This window comes from Ambystoma mexicanum, chromosome 3p (assembly GCF_040938575.1).
Source record: "Ambystoma mexicanum isolate Mex_15411 chromosome 3p, UKY_AmexF1_1, whole genome shotgun sequence".
Lineage (NCBI taxonomy): Eukaryota > Metazoa > Chordata > Amphibia > Caudata > Ambystomatidae > Ambystoma > Ambystoma mexicanum.
The window spans coordinates 689,378,274-689,404,393 of NC_090925.1; the positions used below are offsets into that span (position 1 = coordinate 689,378,274).

The 26,120-nt window shown below is 45.4% G+C and overlaps 1 protein-coding gene across 2 annotated transcripts in view; it reads right to left on the minus strand.

Annotated features, from left to right (window-relative positions):
- HK3 (hexokinase 3) overlaps window positions 1–26,120 on the minus strand; it is a 418,595-nt gene that overhangs the window by 64,424 nt on the left and 328,051 nt on the right. For both annotated transcript variants that reach the window (XM_069651486.1, XM_069651485.1), the window contains 3 exons: window positions 25,118–25,266; window positions 19,081–19,200; window positions 12,907–13,002 (listed from right to left, as the gene is read on the minus strand). In XM_069651486.1, coding sequence (XP_069507587.1) covers window positions 12,907–13,002; window positions 19,081–19,200; window positions 25,118–25,266 — 365 coding nt within the window. The remainder of the gene's footprint in view (window positions 1–12,906; window positions 13,003–19,080; window positions 19,201–25,117; window positions 25,267–26,120) is intronic.

Genomic DNA, 26,120 nt, shown 5'->3' on the forward strand with positions numbered 1-26,120 from the left:
GGAGTTTAGAATGACATATTTCATGAAAATCTGAAAGATGTCAATTGGAAGCACAGAAGAAATTCATGGAGATTCAAGCAGAGAAACGTTCATGGAATTAAGAATTTTCTGAAGTTCATGACAATTAAAATGATCTCAGCTTTATTGAAAGTAGAATCACTCCTCATTCTGGGAGATACAAATGATGATCAGAATGTAGTGAAATGTATGCTGGGCGGAACTGTATGAAACTCAAATATCTGAATGGTGCCAAATTCATAGAGATCAGATTGATGTAACATTTGTAGAGATGAGAATTATATAAAATGGAAGGAAGGGGGTATGGTGTGGAATACTCAGGAATTCATGAAAGTACAAATTAAGTGAAATTAAATTATATAGGTGTGAAATTCTAGGACATCCAAAATGGTGTGGAATTCATAGAGATTAATAAACTGAACATGAAGGAGATCAGAATGGTATGAACTCTATGGATGTCACAGTGGTGTGAAAGTCACCCCTATGAGAATAAGGTATGGTTCAATAACATAGAAATGTTAGCTCTAAAACAAAAGATGATCACAAAGACTAATTTCAGTGTTGTTGTTACAGAGGAAAGCTAGTAAAGTACCTGTATTATCATCTGGAGAGTACTGTCTATTTAGTGTTGACTATGTGGAAATACCAAGAAGACCTGCAAATCCATAGCTACGCAGAAAGTCACCCGAGGCAATCAGCCTCTTTGGATGAATGGCAGTCCATGGGCCCATCAGCCTAGATTCAATTTATTCATTTATGACGATTCATGTAAATTGCAGCATGTATGCTCAGAGTGGAGTCAGCATGCTCTGGCAGTCTTAGATGATTGGCGTGGGGTCGTCATGCATTCTAGCATTGTGGACTGAATCGCTATGCACCCTACTGATGATTATCCAGTACTTGTCAACTGCGGACCTTTCAGGGGTTACCTGCCGGAAAAAGGGGGGCTGAAGAAGAAAGTCAGCAAAAGATCTCTGCCCCTTGACAGGAGGTGCTATCCATTAAATTTTATTTGTTATTTTACTATTTGTTATTTTATTATCAATGAGGCGCTCCAGCCCTGAAGTATCTAAGTGCTCTGCTTGTCGAATTAAACATCAAGGAATGGACTTAGAGCAAGATGTTTTTAATTCTTTTCCGAAAAGTCAGTAGGACCGCGATACCATGAACCTCTGGAGACTACTAGTTCTACTGTTAGATTGTGTTGATGGTACAGACCCCCCCACCCCATACCACAAGCCCGTTTAAAGTGTGGAATATGGAAAAGACGAGATGCCCTCAATCTTAAGTCGTGGGTAGATCTATACTTCCGAACTTTGATGTAGCTCAGGCATCCGCCATAAAAAGCTTTGCCAGCCAATGTAAACCAATGTTGTGCCTTGAAAGAAAATATCCAGTTATGGGCTCCGATATTAAAAATTCAATTTGACGAGATTATTCGCTCTTCTATTATTCCTCCATCCTGGCTTCAATCGATTATAGTTCCAATTCACAAGAAAGGCGATAAAACAAACCCAGGCAATTTTCGCCCGATTGCTTTGATGGATGCAAGTGCTAAGACCTTAGCTATCTTGTTGTTACAACAGCTGAAGGTGGTGATTAAACAACGGAATATTTTATCGATATTTAAGATTGGGTTTCGTGCCGGAATGGGAACTGCTTTAAATGCAACTGTTTTGGCCCACCTAATTGCACAGACGAATTCTCCGAACACGGGTCCATTATATATGGCATCCGTGGATTTAACAGCAGCTTTCGACTGTGTAATTAGGAATCTTCTCTGGGCAAAGTTGGAAGAAATGGGATTTCCGCCTCATTTAATCGCAATGTTAGCCAAATTGCATTATAAAACCTCATATCTGGTACGCATCAATAGTTCTGGTTCAACAACAGTCCCGATTATTACCGAGGTGGGGGTCAAGCAGGGGTGCAATTTGGCAGCTACCCTGTTTAACCTATACATCTCAGATATTGAGACAATATGGAACTCGGAAGTAAGCTATCCAGCAAGACTGGCACACTTACGTATCAATTGGATTGCATTTGCAGATGATGTCCTAATTTTTGATCGAACCCCTTATGGCCTACAAAGGAAACTGGAAATATTTGAAGCATATCTTTATAAAAATAACCTTATATGTAACGTCGGAAAGTCAAGTATCTTTATACTAAAAAATCTAAAAAAGAAATATCCCAAAATGCAATGGTCAATAAATTCTATCCATATGCCCATCGCATTAAATATGAGATATCTGGGGTATGATGTTATTGATTCACCTTCTAGAAAAACATGGTTCGCAAACGTAAATGCAAAAAAAAATGTTCTAGCGACTCAAATGCGGATGGTATTTATAAAGCATTGTAAATTTTCAATGGAACCACTTTTTCAATTTTACATGTTGAAAGTAGAAGCAATCCTACTTTATGGATTGGATTTATGTCTTTGTAACATAGACTCAATATTAGATCAAATTCAAGGGCAATTGTGGAAAGCAACCTTGAGATTGCCAAAATCACTCCCAAATTGTATTTTACGACAGGAGTTAGGAATCTCTGCTTTATCAACCAGGTTCCATTGGCGACAGCTAACTAATTACGGAAAAATGATCTTTCCACAGCAACAGTCATTATATGGGGAATTTCTAATCATGATTGGGAATCGAGAACCTAAATCGTTGATGAAGTTCTCGGAATGTATGATAAAAAAACTGGCCGATTGTGGTTTGAAACCAATAGATCTAGAATATCGTATGGGACATGTAAAGAAACGCTTATATGAGCAGGATTAGTTACTAACAATAGAAGATATGCAGGAAAAAAAACTATATTCTGAAGCAGCAAAATTTGCAACATCAAGACTGCCTCGCAAAACCTATTTGATTAAATTCCCAGCGAATAAACAGAGATATTACTATCTAAGATTTAAACTCAATCTGTTTCACACCTATGAGAAAACCATTAAATGGGAAAAAAACACGAATGCTGGACTCAAACCATGGTGTAGATTTTGCGAGGGCAAATACTGGATAGAAAATCTGAAACATCTTACAGTATACTGTGAGCATTTTGAAACTCTGCGATATACTTTAATCGGCCCACAATATCTAGGTATGACTCAGGAAGCTAGGGAATGGTGTTGGAAAAAATTCATGTGGGGATACTCAATGAAAGCAATTGTTCGATTGTGTGCATTTCTTGAAAAACTGGAATTTGAATTAGATGAGAAAGAAAATATGAATAAATCCTAATGTTGAACTTGTCAATAGTTAAACGTACGAAAAAGTACGAACAAGCTTCATCTATTGGTAAGGTAAACGCACGAGAAAAGCATGAATTTAGCTTATCTACTACGATTTACTTTATACATGTATTATGATAAGTAATGATGAATTCTAAATAACATACTGTGAACTTAATTTAATTTTCTATGTAATGATTTTAATAACAAAACTTGACGATGTTGTAAATGTTTGTTAATCAAACTTTAAAAACAACTTTTAATAAAAAAAAAAAAAAAACCCAATGTAAGCCTCAAGTGAGAGACAGCAAAGCTTTTTACGAGCAAGACACATGTGATGGTGATGTGGAGTATTAGTCACTATGCAAACTGTAGTGTTTTGTAATAACTGGAGTGAATTGATTGCATATTTGAGAGAACATACAAGGCATTGCAGTAATCTAATGTAAGGCCACAACCATGGCTTTAGGGACAGCGGCATAGTAAGATTCATCTAACAAGGGTCAAAGCTCGCTCAGCAGCATCAAATGGTAGTGGGTAGAACCGAATTGTTTTGCAAAGTCATAGAAAGATTAGAACCAAAAAAGACTCCAAGAGTTTTAACTTTTTGTTCTAAGAATAAGGATATCCCTGAGAGACTACCATGATGAGCATTAGGAGAGGTAGGAGAAATCTGTGTTCTCGGAGATGCATGCAAAACCTCTGTGCTTTCTGGATTTAACCCCAGAACGTTTTACAGACGTCCACTGTTCTATTTTTTCAACAAGAAAAATGAAATTCTGGTTATGATGGTCTGTGGATCTTTTCCAAGCCTAGACACCAGTTGTGTATCGCCTGCAATGTTTTGGAAAGTGATGCCAAAATCTATCAGGCGGTCATGAAGGGGCATGAAGGGGCATAAGATAAATATTAAATAGCAGAGGAGATAAGCAGGAATCCTGGGGAAGTGTCGATAGTCTCAGCCTGCCATTGATAGGGATCAATTTTAATCCTAGAGCATCTGTCAGTAACAGAGGAGGTTACATAACGAGGTATCAGAAACATAGGCAATTCCTTAATGCACATAATTAGGGTAAAATGGTCCAAAGTATCAAACGCTGATGACAGGTCCAGCCGCATGAGCAGACCAGAGTCCCCATCATCAAGGATTTTTAATAATGAGTCTTTGATATCTATGACGTCAGCTCTGTATTTCTAGTTGGTCTAAACCCAGATTGATAATCCCTTAAAAGGTTATGATCATCCAAAAATTGATTTGTGGGAACTGTGATGATTCATTCGGTGTTTTCACTTCTCTCGGGGAGGGAGACCCTTCCCATGGGCCAGGAAGGTGAGGCCGCTACCCGAAAGTCCCCCTGGGGGTGGTACTCAGTGGGAGGATCACATGGGTGGGGAACCCCTCTCTGGGAGAAGTGAGGACTGTCAAGGAAGAACGCAGTATAAACACCATCATGCTGTTAGACATGAGGCATCCGGTCCTATATGTAGGACTCAGATGCCCCCATCCTCTCATTCTCCTTTCGCTTCCAATTCCCTTATGCATAGTAATTGTGTTTATCAGGCAAAAAACACAATGAAGAGGAAGACTGAGGGAAGAGTGAATATGGATAACTTTAAAGGTACTGTCACAAGGTAGAAAAGGGTGATGCAGAGCCCTACGCAGAACCAATACGAACATACCAGCTATTGGAAGCAAGAAAGCAGCCAGGACACATAACCTGGGCCTCATTACAACTATTGTGGAATGCGTTTAACGGCGCCGGTAATGGTGCCGGTGCCATTAAACACATTCCACAATATTACGAGGTTCCCTCGCGGGACCCACTCTGGACGTCTGGTTTTACCAGACGTCCAGAGCGGGTCCTGTGAGGGGACATGGGAGCTAACAACGGGCTGGTCGTAATCAGCCCATTGTTAGCTCCCGCACCCATTCCCATAGAGCCCTATGGGGGCTCAAATGGGAATGGGGAAGGTCCGGGCCCGGGTTCCCTGAAGGAGGAATTACTGGGCCCTCCAAACTCGGAATGGCGCAGTAATTCCCCATTCAAGGAACCCGGACCCGGTTTTGGAAGCAGCCAAATGCTGCCTCCAAAGTCGTAATGAGGCCCAAGGACTTTACTTAGATTCTGTTCTGCCACAGAGCAACTTCCTGCCAGGAAGCGAAATGCTGAAGAGAGGTCCCGCAGCTGACCTGAATGTCTGGAACAGAGGCAGAGAACAGCATGGCAGGGAGATACCACAATTTACTTGGTTGTGGAATCCGGCGTCTGGTGGCAGAAGCAAAGTCACCTGAGTGGTCCAGGTGAGACCCGATGGGCAGAGAGAAACCTGCATGGTACAGCCACCAAACACCAAATGAAGACCGCGAGACCCCAGGGGAAGCCGCAGATGCTGTCCAGTGTTGCAGAGAACCGGAACCCTCACAGACCAAGTACAAAAGTATGCGGAGGGGGATCAGGAAGGCACAGGGATGCCCCAGAGGCTGTGGTTGGCGGGAAGTGCAGAGCCATCTTCCTCATCTGAGTGGGACCGAAAAGAGACACAAGTTGAAAACAGAGCGGGTGAAAGAGTGCCCCAAAGAGACAGAAAGAGAGGCTTGGCATGTTAGTGAACTAAGCCTAGTTAAGAGACATTACAGAGTTGTAAAAGGGGTCTGGGACTCACAGACCGAGACGTGAAGTCCAGGGGAAGAGAACCTTTGGCATAAAGCACGAGATATCCAGGGAAGGAGAACCTTTGGCATAAATCATGAGCAGTCCAGAGGAAGAGAACCTTTGGCACAAAGACCGAGAAGTCCAGGGGAAGAGAACCTTTGGCATAAAGCACGAGAAGTCCAGGGGAAGAGAACCTTTGGCATAAAGCACGAGAAGTCCAGGGGAAGAGAACCTTTGGCATAAAGCACGAGAAATCCAGGGGAATAGAACCTCTGGCATAAAGGATGAGAAGTCCAGGGGAAGAGAACCTTTGGCATAAAGCACAAGAAGTCCAGGGGAAGAGAACCTTTGGCATAAAGCACGAGAAATCCAGGGGAATAGAACCTCTGGCATAAAGGATGAGAAGTCCAGAGAAGGAGAACCTTTTTCACAAAGCACGAGAAGTCCATGGGAAGAAAACCGTTGGCATACGTTATGAGAAAACCAGGAGCAAGGAGCCTTTGGCACAAGTTGCTAGAAGTCCAAGGGAACAGGCCCTTTGGCACAAGTCACGGAAAGCCCAAGTGGGAAAGAAAGACCCCTTTGGCACAAATCACGAGAAGGCCAGAGGAAGGGAGTCATATCCTTTGGCAGAAAACAGAACTGTGATAAAGAGAAGCTGAGGAACACTTGGGGAAGGGAAACGCCTTCCCAATATTGTTTTGGAACTTGGAACTTTGAACTGCCTAAAACATCACAAAGAATGGAGTCATCCTGTTCTAAGCAGGGTGTAGTTTACCTATGGGTGTTCTGTTAAAGTGTAAGGGATGCTAATAGGTTTAGGATACAGGACAGGTGACTTTATACTGTTGACAGACATTCTGGCACTTTCCTTAGTTTTGGTTGGGGAAGCAAAACCCCTAGTAGTCATAGGGACAGGTAGGGTTCTTCATTACATTCAGCTAAATAAACGTCTGTACCAACAAGCATGCCACCTTTGTGTCCTGAGTCTGCTTCTGCACTCCTACACCACTTTGTCCAAAACTTCAGCAAAAAAAGCACCTTTGTGATTGGAACACAGCTAGAACTTACTGATGGGTTCAGAGTCTGTTTCTTCATTAATGGTGTGACCCAAGCTTGTTTCAATGCACTATTGCTTTTTCAAGAGAAGCGTTTAATCTAATTGTCAGGCTCAGAATGTCTGCACAGTCTTTAATAATCTTCGAGGAGCAAGGATCCCCCGGCAGCAGGTGGTTATGAGACTAGTTATCGGAGATGTAGTATAATGGCACAAAATGTTGACAAAATCAAAACGAATGTCATCAGGTCAGGATTGATGGGTTGGAATTCGAGGATATGATGTAGTTGTAATGTTCCTAATATTGGGAGTATACTCGGGGGTAGTAGTTGAAACAATTGACAACTTTGAACACATTCTTGAATAGTGTTGCATCATTCCTCCAAAGGTTCTACAGGATCAGAATTAGTTGTAACCCTAGCTAGGGAGTTTAGAATCTCAATTTTGAAGAATCGGATTCTGAATTATTCTGGGCAGCACACAGGCTTTTTCTCTTTGAAAGGTAATTTAAGCAGAACGATCTGTAGGAATTTCCTGGGCTGTAGGTGGCTCTGTTTCTGTCTCCAGATCAGGTCCAGGTTATTCCATAGAGTGGCCCCAATGCAATCAGTGATCTTCCTCCATTGCTCCTCATCTTGAACTTCTTCAGGCTTATTCGGAGTGCACTGAAGGTTGCAGGTTCCCGCAGACGGTTTAGGGCCCATACTCTAACAGGCCTAAATAAAATATGTATTTGCATAATCCTCTGCCCAGTGGAGGATCTTCAAGGACAGGGTGATCCGCTTCTATTTCGTTATGACAAGTTTTCCCAACCTCGTTTTGAAACATGTTTTTCATTAAATTGGCATTCTTTACATTTTGAATTTACAAAGTCCTGAATAGATGTTGTTGCAGTCACCAAGTCTCAATGCGGTCAGAGATCTGCTTAATTCAATTCAGTCGCTGAAGTTGAGTTTATAGGTGAGCTTTCCTAAATACGTTTCCTTGGTGATGAATGCGCCTAACCACCGTACTGAACTACGATGTGAAGAACAGGTTTGAACAGCACAGAATGGCCGGGCTACTGATTTTCTCCACCAACTGTGGAGCATCACCCACTTACTGTTGCCACTTAAAGGGGATGCTGAAGATTTTACATCCACCTAGGAGGGTGTCATCTGTGTACATTTGGAGCCATAGACAATGAGAATCAATGGGTTGATTCAAAGGGGGCATGCACTCACTCACCCACAGACACACAATACACAGAGATATGGATCTGACTGTTTTAGCCAATCTGCACTCGCCAAAGTTCCTGTTCACCAATACCCACTCACCAAATGCAATTTCCTATTCTGACTTCCATTAGTGCCTTTCACGGATTCCATTCCTGTGAATCAGATGTCTGTCTGGCCCCTACCACCACCTACACCATGTGGTCTCTTACTGCATCCTTCCCTCACTAATGGCGGGTTTTCCCCCTGTATCTCCCTTACTGCCTGCTCTCGGCCTCTGCTCTTCTTTGATTGAGAGTTTCATCCCCATGTTCTCCTTCTGCTGCCACATATATATCATCCACACTCCTCCCTTGCCCAGCACCCCACGCCCCTTTCCTCACCTTTTCCCGCTCTTGTCACTGTGTGCTCTGATGTGTCCGTAGTGAAGGAAGCCACACCCATTCTCCGCGCCAGGTCATTCATTCGACCAAGCATAAGCATTTTGGGGACTCCGTAAGCGAGGCCCAAATTACTGGTAGATGATGTGCCAAGCTGCCTGTATCAATTTGTAAACTAGAATTCAACCAATTGCAGTGTCACTCCCGTAATTCCTGCCCAATCCTGAAGGCAATCGAGGGATACCGATTGGTCCAGTATGATGTAGACAGCCAACTGGTCAAGGAGAAGAAGCACTATTCAATAGTCATTGCCCAAGACATGAAGAGGTCACTATAGACAGGATGCCATCTTGGTTACTCAAGTTGGTCAGAAGCCAAATAACAGTTGTGCAGAATGTTACAGCCTTCCCTGAGGTCCTGGAGCAGTTTCACCATGACATTTTCTAGGATCTTGTACAGGAAAGCCACATTTAATATTGAACATTAGTTGGCTGTATCCTTCAGTTGAGAAAAGGATTTCTTTGATATTGTTGTAATAATAACATGTTTCAAAAAGTCTGATACACTGCTTTGGGATAGGAGAGCACTGAGCAGGGATTAGACATTCCATTCCAAATTAATGCATTAATGAATTCCTTAATGCACGAAAAAGAGCTTGGTACAATTGACTAGTTTGATTCTTTGATTGATAGCGTTGACCAATTGTCTTGGGTTATGGTCAACAGTTTGGAGCCAGCAAAATGGCCTGGTGAAGTCACAGGTGTTGGGAGTGCTGTAATTTCCAACTTTCCATTATTCTTGAACGAATCATGTCTGTTTCCTAAACAAAGAAGGTTTGGAGGTCTTCAAACTATTGTTCTAGTACCAAGCATTATGAGCCTTTAAGCATGATGGGTCTGCTGGTTGCCAGACATTCTTGAGGTTAACGTCGAGGCGGTGTAGGTGGATGTCAGCTGTCCCTTGTCAGGGAGCAATCAAATGTGTGGTGCGGCACCTTGACAAGTGCAGGAAATGTGTGCAGTGTTTAATTCAAGAAGACTTTTTTCAAAAATATTCTATATAGGTCAGACTTCCACAGTTGACTAAAAAGTAAGTAAGTGTACTTGAGCAGTTACAAGGAGGAGAGCGGATTCAGAGCTATGAAGTTGGAAATGGAAAGCTTCATAGGTTAACACCGATATCTGTGAGGCGTCTTAAGTTTAGCATTAGAAATGGGGAACTCATGCTATTTGACTTTAAGCATGGCTATTGCCAACTGTTGAGCAGATTTAATACTTCTGGGTTTTGCCCTAGAGACCCAGATTTGGGTTATATCAAGAATAAGGCTCTGTGATGAATCAACTTCCGGGGCACCAGTGGTCCAGGGATGAATGTCGGTTTCTAAACCATCAATCAGCCCCACACCTCTAGTACACCAGAAGGAATCCAAACAGATTGGAAAAACAAGCAAATTATAAACCTCCTTGTCCAATTTAGGTAACATGGACGGAACGGCAGGCTTATCCCCATAAGGTCGTGCATCGTTGGTTAGTTGCAACACAGCAAAAATACAATTATAACCCAATGATAAAAGGGACTGTCCAGTCAAGGTTGTATAAAAATATCTACTTCGTTATTATTCACCAGGCAATTCTAGCACACTAAAAAATACAACCCACCCTGAAAAGGAATGCAGAGGACAGACAGTTTCAAGAAGGAAAAGGGATGCACTCTGGATACTGACAGGAGGGTAGTTGGTAAAGTAATGAATAGCAATAGTTCAAAGAAACATGGTTTCAGCACAAAGGGAGCAATGGGTCTCTCTAGTTAAAGGAGCTCTCTGTGGTTCCTGGTTAAAGCAGCAGGTCTCCCTTGAAGCTGCGGCAAGAACAGATTTTTTGTCTCCATCAATCCACATACTCGTACCTTCTGAATGGGGTCCCTCTGCTTTGGTTGCCTACTGTAAACACATATGGCCTCATCACGAGTTGGGCGGTAACGCTGGCGCTACTAGCGCCGGCGTTAATAGTCCTACCGCCAAACCCCCGGCGCTAATAGCGCGGGATCACGGGTTTGGCGGAACGGGTATTGCCCATTCCCCACTGAGCCCATTGGGGAATTCCCCATTGGGCTCAATGGGGAATTTTCGCACTCTTACCGCCGGCAGATTTCCCGCCGGCGGTAATAGCGCAAAATTTCAGTGGATTTCCCCCCAGCTCAGAGCTGGGGAGAAATCCGCTGAAGCCCTGATTTGGCGGACCCTTAAATCCGGTGGTAATAGCGATACCGCCGGATTTAAGGGTTACCGCCAAACTCGTGATGAGGCCCATAGTGTCAGACATGACAGGTCAGTGCCCTTGATACTGAGAGGCGGGAGGTGGCTTCAGGTTGACACAGTGCATATCAAAAGTTTTGGGGGGTTTCCTGTCTTTTGTTAGTCCTGCGACCAGGCCTCACGTGGGCCTGCTTGAATAAACTCTGATTAGTATACAAAGCTGCCACCAGCAGCTAACAAAGGACAGGCAGATCCACGAAGCCTTTGCTAATTAATTAAGCTGGTCTTGGTAGGAGAAAGGTTTTGCCTTAACCCTTCAGAGATGCCTTAATGTACTCTTTGCTGTCATATTCCAACTAAATATGACAGGGGGATGGCTCCTGTAGGCTTTGTCCACCCAGAGTACACAGGTCTATATGTATGTTGTGCAGTGAGCATAGGAAAATGTGTGCGAATTGACCCCACACATTTTCCGGAGGTTGATCTACCATCATTCAATATCATTTAAAATTTCAAAAAAGACCCGGCGAGCTCACACCCATCATGCGGTTGGTCGAATTTCTCACAGGCTCACTCCTGTTTGATGGGAGACTTGGAAGACATTGTTCTCTAGTTTTCAAGACAGCTGAGGGGATTATTTGGCTGGCGACTGCCAATCAACCAAATACGGAATCCACTAGGACACTAAGTTCAAACCACCTTCCAGTCAACACAGCAGGTATTGTCTTGGGCATACATGTTTAATTCCTCCAATGCATAGACTGCATGTGCCACATTAGTATTTATTGTGCTTTGTTTTGCAGGGAAGACCCTAATGAAGATGTGGAGCCAAGCATTTCTCAAGAAAGACCCTACATATCGAATAAACTGCCTATTGGAGGTCTTTGAACGCAATGCAAGGTGATAGATCAGCTCATTTGAGTCCAGGTCCTGACTAATGGAGATCAGAAGGCTGTGACTTTTATGTCGATTAGAATGGAGCTAATGTAAGAGGTGGCAGAATGTGTGACATGTTTGGAGAATATCAGTATGGAATGCATGGATATTGCTTATACTGTTATTTGAACATTTAATAAAGAGCAATCCTAGCCCAGGCGTGGTGGAGCAATGTAAAAAAGGTTTACCAACATAAAAGCAAAAGAAAAATAATCCAGAGTTAATGGGCATCCAAGAGTAAAGATGCCACAGGAACCAATCCCGAATTCCTGCATAGACCCTAGGGTGAGTAGCTGTATTCAGGGTAATCTTCGAAACACCCAAAAGGATAGCATTACCACTATTGATTTGAGGCACAGCCAAGGCCTGTACAACTGTGCGGAAGAGATTAGGATGGATGAACAGTTTGATTTTCTGTAGGCGAGAGATTTGAAATGGGTCAGCTTGGACTTTCTGAACAATATGTTCCAGACGGTGTCAGAAACTCAGGGACTTAGTTGAGGGGACAAGTTTGGGGGTAATGCATAATGTGTAAAGGCTGACATCCAAATATAAATAGAACGCCATCTTGTAGCTATTACATGTTAAGCTGGATGCAGTCAACAAAGATTCAGTGACTTTCAGGCAACCTTCCAAATGATGGACATCCTGTTCCGGTAACAATCGAAGATAGAGCTGGGTGTCGTTGGTGTATTGTAATGTGCATTGCAACACTGAACCCACACACCAGATGTTAAACAGTATGGGAGACAGAATGGGCCCCTGAGGCACCCCATGAAGCACAGGGTGAGGGAGGAGTCAAGGAGTGTCCCACCTGTACATCCTGGTGCTGTCTGCTAGGAATGTGTGACTCCACATCTTTACCAGAGATCATAATGAAGCAAATTTCAAGCAAAAAAGAAGTAAGCAAAATGCATGACTCTCAAAGTGGTGTGAAATTCAGGTAGATCAGACCAATGTTAAATATGAACAAATATAAAGGGTGTCAAATTCATGGAGCTAAACATGTGAATTTCATGAAGACAGAAATGGTTAGAAAGTAGGAATTAACAGTGACCATTAAAGAGCGAGATCCATGGGCTCTTCATGTAGCAGCTCTCCAGCTCTCCATCTCTTCCTAAAATAGGGGTAGGAGAGCAGGAGCGCGCGGCTTACCTGTTTACGCTGGATGGCCTCCCGCAGCAGCTCAGCCACATCACGGCCCTCACATCCAGTTGCCTTGAAGCCCTTGGTCCAATGAATCAGGACAGCCTAGAGGATAGCAGAGTGGATATTAGAAAGAAGGGCTCAGAGAGCCAGAGACTTAGAAAAGGAGTGGATGTGGGCAAGGTTGCTGTAAGGTGCAAATGGAAATCACTGACTGAGGCCCCTACTACAGCAGACGAAGCCTACACTTCACACTCGTGTCATTCACTGGGACACACCGAGCAGTCAATCATTCATCACAGGCCTGAAGATGCCTTTCCATGTCAATATAGTAGCCCACTTCAAAGGAGGCCTAGCTGTTGCCTGCAACTGGCCTCATATCAGAGATTTCACGGAGTCGTAAGGGGCTACATAACGTCCACGAAGTCTTACTCAGCTACACTTCACTGACCTCACTACACTTCAAACATTTCCACTAGAATTAACTTAAGACTTCAATGAGGTCTCGTTCATTCTTCTAAACTTCATTGGATTCTGACTCCTTTGCACATCACTGACCTCATAGAGTCTCACCATCCCTAGTCACGTAGTTTTTTGTGTTGCGCCACTCATGACCCCGTCACGAGTCTCTGAGAGTTCAGCGGGTCCCTGTCACAGGCTTCACGCAGTTGCATGGGTTCTCATTCATTCAAAGATCATTGATATCATGCACTTGAATCGAGTGTCACTTATTGCTTATTATTGGTTTCGCGGACTTCAATAGAGTGTCCGTACCCTCTGGCATCACTGGCCTGCCTCATAGATTTCAGTAGACGTCAAGGACTGTGGCTTCCCCGGGCAGTGTTGCTCTACAACCGCAAGAGTAGTTCAATAGCACTGCCCTCAGGTACTGACTTGGGACCCACATGGACATCACCACATCACCCATCTTCAACACCTGCTTTTGCATCAATTACCGAACAGACTCCTCCTCTACCAATACCATGGAACAAGCTAAGAAACTGTTTCTTCAATGCAGTCCTGGGGCACCCATCACTCACACCTACACCAATCTGTTTTCCAAGGAGCCAGAAACTGACATCCTCATCTTCACCTGGGACATTCATGCATGGCAACGTGCTCACCATTAACAGAAATGTGTTTAATTTCTACTCTAAATGAACCATTAAGGTTCAACCCAATCAAAATCAGCTGCAAACATCTGATGCTCTATGAAGTCTCCTACTGTTCTGCTATCACGCCTGTCTGCCATCACCCCTCATCAGAGGGGCACCATTGCCATAAACCAGTGGGCAGAGGCTGGACCCCTTCATGCCTCAAGTCGTATTTCACCTCCTGCCACATTGGGCAGGCTCTCCTGCCACACAGCCCCGAGGCCCTCACTTACAAAGGGCACCCAGCCTATGATGGCTACTGGCATGGTACCCCACCCCACCAATTGAAATGAAATGCCTCCTCCACCACAGATTGTGCACTCCCTGAGTAAATCTACCTGACCTGAAAAGACGTTGAGCATTGGAACACAACATTTGCCACTCAGCAAACTCCCAAAATTCATGATCTGCTTGAAGACCTGAACATAGATATCCTGGCGATCACAGAGACATGGTTCGCTGCCAACTTCACCGCCTTTTTAGACACTCTTCCCACAAGCCTCGGAATAATTAACTCTGGCCACTCATGTTGGGGGTGGGGGTCATCCCCTGGATGCCATCCTCTGCTCCAATCTAGCCCTCTCTGATGTGACCGCGCCCTCACTCTCATGATCAGACCAATCTCTGATCTTGTCCAAACTGCTCAAAAGTAGCATGAAAACCACATCTGGCACTTCACCTAACAGAGCCATAATCTTACCCCAACCTATGCAAAGGGGTCGCCCCTACTAATTTCAACTAATCCTGCACCTCATCGCCGAGAAATGAACTTCTTCACAGTGAGATCAGAAATAACTTCGAAAAAGATATCACCAAAGTTCTGAACTCCCGGGTAACCTTGTCCAACAATAAGTGATCTAATGTCAGCTGGCCACTCTGAAAAGGACCAATAGGAAACATTAATGACTTTTTTTTTTTAACTAAGGGCAGAAAGGGTAAAATAACTTGGCAGCAACACCAAAGCGGATACCATTAGGCCATCACCAGGAAGAAAAATTGCGTCTTTCGAAATCATAAAAAACAGATGAGAAACAAATTCTTGGAGATTATCAAGATGACTAAGGAGCTACAATCACCATCAGCATGCTGTGCTTCTACCCCAATGTCCCTGCAACTTGCCAATGAACTACCAACATGTTTCCAAGACATGGTCATGACCAATGATATGATTGGTTATTTATAACTTGTTTGATACCTAGCGGTTTCTAAGCGCTGACCCAGGGATCAAACCTGTGTTGCTCCATGTCATCTTGCTTCCAAGGCAAGCAGGTTGCCCCTGAACTATCCTCCCGAGACCCTCCCAAGATAATCATCGACAGTCCAAAAAATCAAGCCGACCACGACGACTCCCTCGCCTCAGTGTGCAACTTTTCCCCTCACCATACCGATCCAGCCTAGCATGCGGGTTTCTGTTTGGAACAGATGAAGTCCTGCCATCAATTATTATATCACCTCTCTGGCCCTGGCACTTACAATGATAGACAGCAGCTCCCTTGGCCCTGGGGTGGTAGCTACAAATCTCCAGACTTCTCAAATCTCTCCACTGCTAATACGCACCTGTTGGCTACCTCCCGATCCATGAACAACAACCCCTTCATTGGTAAACTCTTAGAAAATGTAGCATCAGAACAACTCCTCGACTACACACAATTCAAGCATCTTCTGCCAGGCTTGAGATAAAGGAAGTGTTCTTATCAATGATGGACGGGGACTTCATGGCAGTCCTGATTCAGGTCGACCTCTCAGCAGCGTTCAACACTAAATTTGGTTGCACAGTCGTCTGCAATCATTTGGAATCCAAGGCATGGCCCTAAAATGGATCATCTCCATTCTGCAAGACAGAATCAACATTGCCTGACCCAGTGCTTTGTACTCAACTTCAAATATGGTGTTCCTCAAGGCTCTGATGACTAGCTTTGCATGAATGCTTCAAAAATGGGATTTATTTGTGTGTGGTTATAGAGCCCCACAACACTCCCCATCAACTAGCTTCCCCCCTGGCCCCCTATCTACTCCCGTCAAGGAAGGCAACAGCCAGATCTCCATCAAAAGATACATCAGGGAGGTAATTAAATCCTTCCACTTGAACCTTCAAATGCTTAAGGGCAGAATGCTTTCCCTCAACATGCAACACAAAGTGGAGGTGACTCTGGTGCTAGCCATTCTGGGTTATTGCAACAACTTAATTTAGACACTTTTCTTAGTTCATGTGTTACACGGGCTCCAGTGTCAGGGCTTGTATTCCTCCCCAGCACCCGGAATCTTGAAAAATGTTTATGTAACTACTCTACAGTGACAGATAATTAGGTGTGCCCCTATTGACAACCATTTTTGCTATTGCAACAACTGGTAATTCTGTAGGTTGGCCTCCCTAAAGACCTCTTTGACACTCTGCAACGCATTCACAACAAGGAAAGGATTGACTTACAACTTTGGGTACCATTCCAATAGCAGTCATGGGGAGAGTGGTGCGTACCTTAGGCAGTACATCAAGACATATGCCCCGCTTCATGAACTTAGATCCACCAAGGCAAGCGATCTATCACCCTACACATTCAAGAAAAATAATCAAGGTGTATGGTCTGAACCATTGAGCGTCACAACCTCAGGACAGCAACCCGAAATTCAGAAAGCTCTTAAAAGCCTACCTGCTCAAACAGACTTATGCCGAAAACGAATGGGAAAGGGTCTTGTCTGAATTCGACGGATGCTTATTGTCTGACGACGACTCGCTATTCGTGTCATCTCCTCCACCTCTTGCTGCCAGGAGAAGGTAGATCCCTGGACTCTGCTCCACACTGGAGATGGTTGCACGTAAGCCTGAGACACTTGCGAAACCCCAACTACTCCCTTGGCTGTTTTGACTTGACTTGCAATATTTGCTATGCCCTGATTTCTTGCACTGGTCTATAAATATGCTCTCGCAATGACTGTCCTTTCCCCGTATTTATTTTGGCCCAATGCTGTTCTCCCCTCACACTCTCCCCTGCACTTATACTGGTCTGAATGATCCAAGTACTGTGCAGGGCCTTTTATGTGTATCCACTCCCTTGTCTATGTTCATGGGTGTAATTTAAGGTGGGGACAGGGGTGTTTGTCCCCCCCAACTTTCATGCCGCATCATTTTGTACCCATTCATTTGGCGGGGGCTCCTTTTCTTCAGGTGCCATGTCCCTCCCACCAACATTTTCAGCAACGTTACTCCACTGTCTATGTTTTCCCCCTCCATTTGGGGCACCACAAAGCAATCCGGGCATTGCTTATGAATGCCATTCATCTCACCCATTCCTCATCACAGGCCTCCTACACTGCACTGGGATCTCGCGCAGTCCCATGAGTGGGGTCTACTCCTCTGTGGAAACTCTGTTATACCCCAGCCCCATCTATACAAGCAGCCACGCCTCCAGCAGCCGGGACAGAGAGAGGAGAAAGGGTGGCGAAAAAAAGGCTGAAAGGCACTATCATATTGAAAGCTGCTCCCTGGCTCTGGGCAGCCCCAACATCCATAGCACGAGTCTCACCCACATGACTGGTGTCACACCTCCAGTGCAGTCTTACCCTTTTCCACATCACCGCCCTGAGATGCTTTGCTAGACTTCCACTCCACCCTTTAGCATTGACATCATACCCTTCAATGGAATGTTGCCCCTGCTGCCCCCCGCCTCATGCTCTTCAATGAGACACGCTCACCACTAGACACACATACTTTGTATCGTCTCACTCCCATCAGCGCGTTACTTGCCTCGTGCTCTTGACACATAACTGGCTCCATACGCTTCAATCATGGGCGTAACTTTAGGGGGCTACAGGGGGTGTTTGCACCCCCCAATTTTCATGGCACACCATTTTGTCCCCATTCATTTGGCTGGGGCACCTTTTCTTCAGATGTCATGTCCCCCCCAACATTTTCAGCAATGTTACTCCACTGGCTTCAATGGAGTCTCACTCGCTTTCTCATCACTGGTTATACACACCTGGCCTGGTCTCCACTTATTCCCCACACCGCTAGCCTCTGACACGTAAATGGACTCTCACGCCCCACGTGACTGGTTCCGCCATTGCGAGACTCCAGGAGCTATCAATACTGTGGCAGGCTATGGTGTGCAGGAGGGACTGTGAGCATCGCATGCAATGCTGCGATGGAATCTGAGGCCACATGGGTATATTGCATTATATGGCAGCACCGAGTGTTATGTTGTGAGTTTGGCTTGTTCTGTCTCCCTGGCCTTGAATGCATGTTTAGAGAAGGTTGGTGTATGGATGATGACAGCTCAGGGGAATGCTGAGTGAGTGTGATGTATGAGTGTTCCAGGAATGTGAGTTGGGGGCCTGAGCTGGACGGATGAGCATGGCCGGTGGGTGTCTTCTGTGTCACTGGATGTTTACCTTGATCTACTTCCCATGTACTATGTAAATATCTCACAAGTAACTGGAGTTATGTATATATGTTCTTATGTACAATAAAGCCACCTGGAATACCATCATGGCTGCGCAGCTGGTCTGTGAATGGACAGTACTGTGCGCCCTGAGGCCTATGGGTTAGTGGCGCAATACAAGAATACAGATAGATAGATACTCATCAATCCAGGGTATTTACTACACCGAGGGAACTAGAGGATGACAGGAACACCGCAGACGGTGGCAGAGCAGCGAGAAAACATGTGGGTAACAGGAGCGTGGAGTTCTGTGGGGTTTCACCGTTGGACGGCGCCGCTAAGCATTGTGCATTATGATGCGGCACTGAACGTGCAGGTAGCAGGAGTATTGTGTGCTATGCTGCAACACGAAGTATCCAAGCAGATAACAGGAGGAATATGCCATTTACGGGAGTGTGTGCGCTATACCTCAGCAATGAGGTACCGGGGATATTGGGCACTATGCCTCAGCACAGAGAGAATGCACAGGCCCTGGGAGAACTTTGGGGGGCATGTGCATGTACTCAGTGCAGTGTCTTCTATAATGCAGGAAAAATACTGAAGTATGAAATCCAAGATACCTTATCCAGTCTCCTTCCATACTTTGCCCTTACCTCATCCAATCGTGTCTGTCGGCACGGGAAGGAGAATGTGAATCCCAGAGGCAGCTTTTTCCCCAGAATGCCTTGCTTCTTTTGGAAGTCGATGATGCAGTCCACTATGTGATCAAAGAGCTGCAGAGAGAAAAAGGTTCAGATAACACAAAGTGACCAGCCCTAGAGTCCTCCGCGTCAGCAGACACAAATCATGGCATCGAGAGTGGCCTCTCACACAATGTTGAGCAGCTCTTTGGTGAACATACCCGCTGACTGTGTGGCGTGCCCCATGCAACATTGCACTGTGCTAAACTCAATCACTTCCACTCCCACGATTCACCAACTCTATTCCTCTCCAAAGTCAATAGGGCACCACAGAAGTGTCCTGTATGCCACCCTTCCCCCAGATTCCCTTTATGGGAACATTCCACAAATCTAGGGGCCCCATGCTCAGGAACTCAGGCTTTCGCTCATGAGAAGGGGGCCACCTCCCCAGAAACATACACTTAGAAGCCCTCAAAACTCCAGAGTCCTCCAAAGGTTCCCGCCCTCCAACGTCCTCCAATGATAAGAGTCCTATAAAAGCACAAGCCCTAAATATGGTGAGCTCTCGTACTTCTAGACCACGCCAACCTCTGAATGCCTCCAGTGTTGAGAGTGTGCGTGTTCCTAAAATAAAATGGTTCCTGATCACTGATGGCCTGCTGTTTAAAAAGTCTTCCAAAACAAAGGGTCATCCAATATGAAGTGTCCCTAACCTCCTGAGCCCTCCAATACAAAGTTCTCCCAACTTCCAAAGCCCTCCAGTATGAAACACCCATCCTCTAGCGTCCTCACATATGAAACGTCCCCATCCTCCAAAGCCCACCAATACCAAGTCTCCCCAACTTCCAATGAACTCCAATATGAAGCACCATCAACTTCTAGAGTTCTCCAATACAAAGTGTCCCTAACCTCCTGAGCCCTCCAATATGAAGCACCCTCAACTTCTAGAGTTCTCTAATACGAAGTGCCCCCAACCTCGTGTGCCCTCCAATATTAAGTGCCCTCAACTTCTAGAATCCTCCAATACGAAGTGTCCCCAACCTCCTGAGCCCTCCAATATGAAGTGCTCCCAACTTCAAAAGCCCTGCAGCATTTGCAGTACTTCTGCTCCAGGATTCCTACTACTGCGCTCTCCATGCCAAACGAGTCGCACTGCATTTTGAAGACATACAACTTGCGCGCGGCTTGTGTGGGCCCGATGGTGGACTTGGTTGACTTCGTAAGAAAGAGTGCAGCTTTCACCAAGATTATCGGTAGCCAGAGTCTAAGAACCCCCGTGACCCTCAGGGTCCACTCTACTTTTTTGTATTCCATGAAATGACTCCTCCAAAAAAAAAAAAAGAAGAAGCACTCTCAACTTCAAGAGTCCTCCAATACGAAGGGTCCCCAACCTCCTGAGCCTTTCAATATGAAGCACCCTCAATTTCAATAGTCCGCCAATACGAAGTGTCCCCAACCTCCTGAGCCCTCCAATATGAAGCGCCCCCAACTTCTAGAAACCTCCAATACGAAGTGTCTCCAACCTCCTGAGCTCTCCAATACGAAGTGCTCCCAACTTCCAAAGCTCTCCAGTATGAAGCACCCAACCTCTATTGTCCCCTAATATGAAAAGTCCCCATCCTCCAAAGCCCACCAATACCAATTCTCCCCAACTTCCAAAGAACTCCAATATGAAGCCCCCTCAACTTCTAGAATCCTTCTAAACAAAGTGCTCCCAACTTCCAAAGCCATCCAATATGAAGCACCCTCAACTTCTAAAGTCCTCCAATACAAAGTGTCCCCAACCTCCTGAGCCCCCCAATACAAAGTGCTCCCAACTTCTGAAGCCCTCCAATATGAGGCACCCAACCTCTAGCGTTCTCTAATATGAAACGTCCCCATCCTCAAGAGCCCACCAATACCAAATCTCCCCAACTTCCAAAGAACTCCAAGATGAAGCACCCTCAACTTCTAGAGTTTTCCATTACGAAGAGTCGCTAACCACCTGAGCTGTCCAATACGAAGTGCTCCCAACTTCCAAAGCTCTCCAGTATGAAGCACCCTCAACTTCTAGAGTCCTCCAATATGAAGAGTCCTCCAGCAAGTAAAATGCTTCCATAAGAAGAGTCTCCCAGCATTTAGGGTCCTCCAATTCAAAGAGCACAGCAACCTCTAGAGACATCCAGTAAGAAGGTCCCTCAATCTCCGGAGTGGTCCAATACCGAGAATTCCCCAACATATGATGCATCAAATATGAACAGTCCTGCAGCCTCCAAAGTCCTCTAAGGGCAACAGCCCACTTACATTCTGATAATTCGTGAAGGATTAGATCATGAAGTCTGAGGCTGTGATGTTCTTAGCGTTAAACTATCCCTTATAAAAATCATCTAACAAGCATATTTTCATTAATTTCTGCCCCCCTTGCTGCAAAAATGAACACCACGTTAATGGTGACGGATTTTAATCTGGGCGTCAATGAACCAGCTGATGCAGATGCAATCAATCTATGATGAACACTCTCCGCTTTAGGCTACTCCCAAGTCATCACCCATCTTACTCAGATGAAAGGCCGACTGTCAGACAGAGTTCTCTATAAAAAAAATATTACCCATCTCCCACAATAATGCCCAGATCACCACCTAGTCTGCTTTGACCTTCTCACACCCACTGCTCCAATTAGAGTTCAAAGTAAGACCATCTGGGGTAGGGCTACTTGGCGTCTGACTAATACGCATGAATCTATCCACATAGAACAAACCTTTGCACCCATCAACCAGAATCAAGAGCTGGGTGACTCCGTCAAATCTATTCTTCACTGTTCACTTACTTCAGTTGTTCGAAGCTTTGCCCCTCGCCCCTCCCCCCCCAACATCGCCCTGTTGGCTCCCCATCATTGGAACTCCATACCCCCAGGAATTAAGGGCATTCCAAGAGTGGATGGCTGCCTCCGAAAAAAGCAGCCTCCCCCCCAGAAAGGGGTACCAGAGCTCTATGGGGTTCATCGCCCCAATGCATTAAGTGAGTGTCGTGTGAAGTCCCCATTCACGGGTTCCAAATCCTTCCCCACCATCATCCAGTTGAACGTATTATTACGATGTGAAGCACCCACAAGACACAAATAAATAAATAACATGGAGACAGCACCTCTCTGTTCTAGCCCCGTTCCCACTGTGTCCGTCCCTGACAAAGCTCAGCTTTCCCGTCAGGCCTTTTTGGTTTTCCTGTCACCACACCCACCGCCCCCATTTCTCATCTAACCTTTCTGTCTCCTTCCTGCTGCCCATTTCTACTACTACTTCTACTAGTAGAACTACCACTAAGGTACTGCCACTTACACCTCATATAAGTACTACCACTCCATCAGGCACTGCTAGTACTAGTTTGTCTACTAGTACTGAAACTACTACTACAGATACTATGGACAGAAATACTCCCGCTATTACTACTGGTAGTAGCAGTGCTGCATTTACTACTACTGGTGTAATGATATTGCCACTGTAACTACTACTTCTGAAAGTCTTAGTAGCAGTACTATAACTACTAATGCTACCCATAGTACCATCACAGACACTGTTCATACTACTGATAGTACTATTTCTACTATACTAGCATTAATACTAGCACATTTACTACTGCCATTGGTAGTTGTATTACTACTGACAACAATATTTGCAGCAGTAATACTACTACCACTAATGGGACTACCATTAGGACCTGCACTACTGCGACTACTACTGTCAATGGTAGTATTGCTATAGTGGACAAACAAGTAAGGTCAATATTCACACACAAATTAAAATTAAATAGATGGGTATATTACTTGGCTTTTAAACCAGCACATGGAAACAGATTGATAGTAAGGAGCAACATATTTTAAGTTTGTAAAATGGTTATATCCCCTTTGAGTGCTGTGCAAGTAGCATAGAAACATACTCACAAGAATCATCTGGCTTGCGAAAAGGCTCCAAAATGAGGGCACAGCTGTGTGGCTGCCTCAATGGGTCTGAGGGCACAAATGAAGTAACTACAGGGAAGATGCTTCAGATTAGCTCAAAGAGGCCTTGCACAGACTATCTAGTGTGTGTAGCAATACAATGACTCGTAATCATTGCAAGCTTGCGATAAACAGGCATTAAGAGGGAAACGCGGATTTAGAGGGAAGGCTGGTTGTTACTGTAGAGTGAAAGAACTGGCTTTCCTTTGAAAGTGATTACAGGCCAAGTACAGATCGAGATCAATCACTGGGGGACCGGTCAATAGAAATTATTGATTTTCCGGCACCTGGTTATCGCAAGAAGGCCCACCGATCAGTCCCCTCATTGTTCCTGAGGGACACAGTGGATGCACAGAAACACCCATTCCTCCATTCCCTTATGGGGATAGAGATGCAGGAGGGGGCTCACCGGAAAGCGGAGCCTCCTGGGAGCTAGTAGGGTTGCTTTAGAAGAACACAGAAGAAGCGATTAGGAGCCCTGGAGAGCTGGCCAAGCTCTATTTAATTGATATTCCACCAGCTCACGCATTGAGTCCTGGCATGTGCCCTCAAGGGTAGCGGGCAGTAGTTACCCTTTAGCAGGCACTCTGCCTATCACCCAGAAGCACAGTACAGCGATCATCCCGTATGAGCCCAATGACATCTCAGTGTCCATGAGGCTCTGTCTCCAAAGCTCAGCTTCAGGCTAGTATTGGGGCCAAATTCTCAGGGTACCAAGGATACAGGCTGAAAACTTGGCTCCAATTACTTGTGGCACCAATGGAAAGCATTTCCAATAGCACTTGCGTACATCGACAAAGGTGTCCTGCTGGATATATCATCGAGGACTCTATCAGGAAAAGACAACAGCATGCATCTGGCTGGGGACCCACGTTAAACATTCATTCCTGGTGAGAAAAGATATGAAAGGAGTTGCACCGTGACTCTAGGTTTACCTAGGACACATGTGCAGGTATGGTGAGGGCATATTGTGTGAGTATGGACCCACCAATCAGGGGCCTGCCCATCCACTTGAAACATGGTAAATTGAGATGATCCAGGATCCAGAAGGCATCTTCTAACATTCCAGGGACCACAATACATCATCACAGGGTCTTCTCTGCCCTAGCTAGAGTCCACCTCCATCTTCGTCCCCCCATAAGAAGCCTATTCTCCCCACCTTTGGTACAAAACACAGAGGAATTGATTAGATGCTAATGCATCCCACCTGTAACTCTGCTGCTCCTACTACAGCAGGCCTCAAACTTTCCCCAACAAAGGTCACCCCACCGAATGGATTGGAACCATAGCTAAGATGTTGCTAGTGAGCGTCCTGCATGTCATCGAGCCTCAAAGGGTCTTTGATGTGCATGTGGCATTACCAAGTTCACATGGGGCACTTCAGCTGCAGCAGTGCCAACCCAGCACCTTGAAGAGTGATCCATGTTCAAGAATATGTACATAGAGGGGTCTTGTGGGGTGCGGCTGGAAATCATGCATGCCACCTTTCCCTTATAGAGCGTAGTCGTTGATGCTAGAATCCCTCTGGAGTCCTGAAATGCATTGCACCTTCTGAACTCAGAGCTCATGCCATTGACATTATCTCCTCCAAGCTTAGTAAGTTTTCCAATGTTAAGGGCCTTGCAGCCTTAAGGTTCCACCAATGCAAAGGAAGGGGATCCCCTTCCAAATGCGCCCCTCATCCAAATGAGATCCCTGATCGCCGGAGTGAAATTACTCTGGTAGTCCTCCAATTGCAGAAGTCCCCCAACCCCAGGAGTACCACAATCCCAGGAGTAGCTGCAATCCAGGAATCTCCTTACTAAAACAGAGGGCATTTGGGACTCTGCTCCACATTTTCACTCAGCCGTAGAGAATGGCTTGCAAAGGCGGAACAAGTCGAAGCTATGCACAGAGCTGATCAGCGGAAGTACCGCCTCCCCTTGGCCCATCCCCCTACACCAGCCAATCATTTGTACTCCCACATTGTGGTCAGCCAATCAGGTGCACCCTGAACCCAAAGGGAGCGGCGGCAGGAAACGCAGTCTCCTTTCTCACCTGAACTCCTGTGCCTTGTGTGACCGCCTCCGGCAGCGAGAAGACTTCATTGACAATCCTCATTCCGCCTTCCTCTCTGCCTTTCACCTGAACCAACAGCACTCGGAAGTTGGTCCCGCCAAGGTCCAGGGCAAGGAAGTCCCCTCTCTCTGTAAGAAGCAAGGGCAGTGTTAGTTCAGGGAGCCCGTAACTACCTGGCTTGGTCACAGCAAGTCTCGCGCTCACACTAGCACTCCATCCATCACTCGCTCACATCAGGAGTAGTCGAGTGGCTCTGTTGCACAGAGTCAGGCACTCACACTAGCACTCCTACCCAAGCCTGTGCATCCACCCCTGCTGCATTCAGTAGAGCACTCGACATTCCAGGGTTGTATACTAATTGACCTTTTCACAATTGACCTCGGGAGAATTGACCTCGGGAGAATTGACCTGATTTAGAAGGTCAATTAGGACATATATGCCGGGGAAACCCCCCCACAATCCAAAAACCCCCGCAATCCCCCACCCATTGCCCTTATATTATTTATAATCCAAAACCAACCCAATACATATATACAATAACTAAAATAATATAAAGGTCAATTGTGCAGACGGTCAATTAGGACCATTATAATTAGGTAAATTGTGCAAAAGGTCAATTGTAAAAGGTCAATTTGGGTAATACCCATTCCAGCACTGAGGGGAATGTGTAGCCGCCAGAAGTTCAGTAACACGGATATGCTGCGGCACTGTGGTACCACGCGTGTACCCACCATGCGGCAGCCATGCTCCAGCACTGAGGGGGTGTGCATATCTCAGCAATGTCGCGAGAGCAATAGGCAGCCAAAATCAAAGCGTATCATTCTGAGGTGGGCGCAAAGGGATTACCGGCACGAGTAAGGACCCCGGTGCCGGTAATCCTTTTGTGCCCTATTCCGAGGTCCCTTTGCGGCCCCGTCCTTAACGCTTGGTTTTACCAGGCATTATGGACGGGACCCACAAAGGGACTTCAGAGCTAATAACG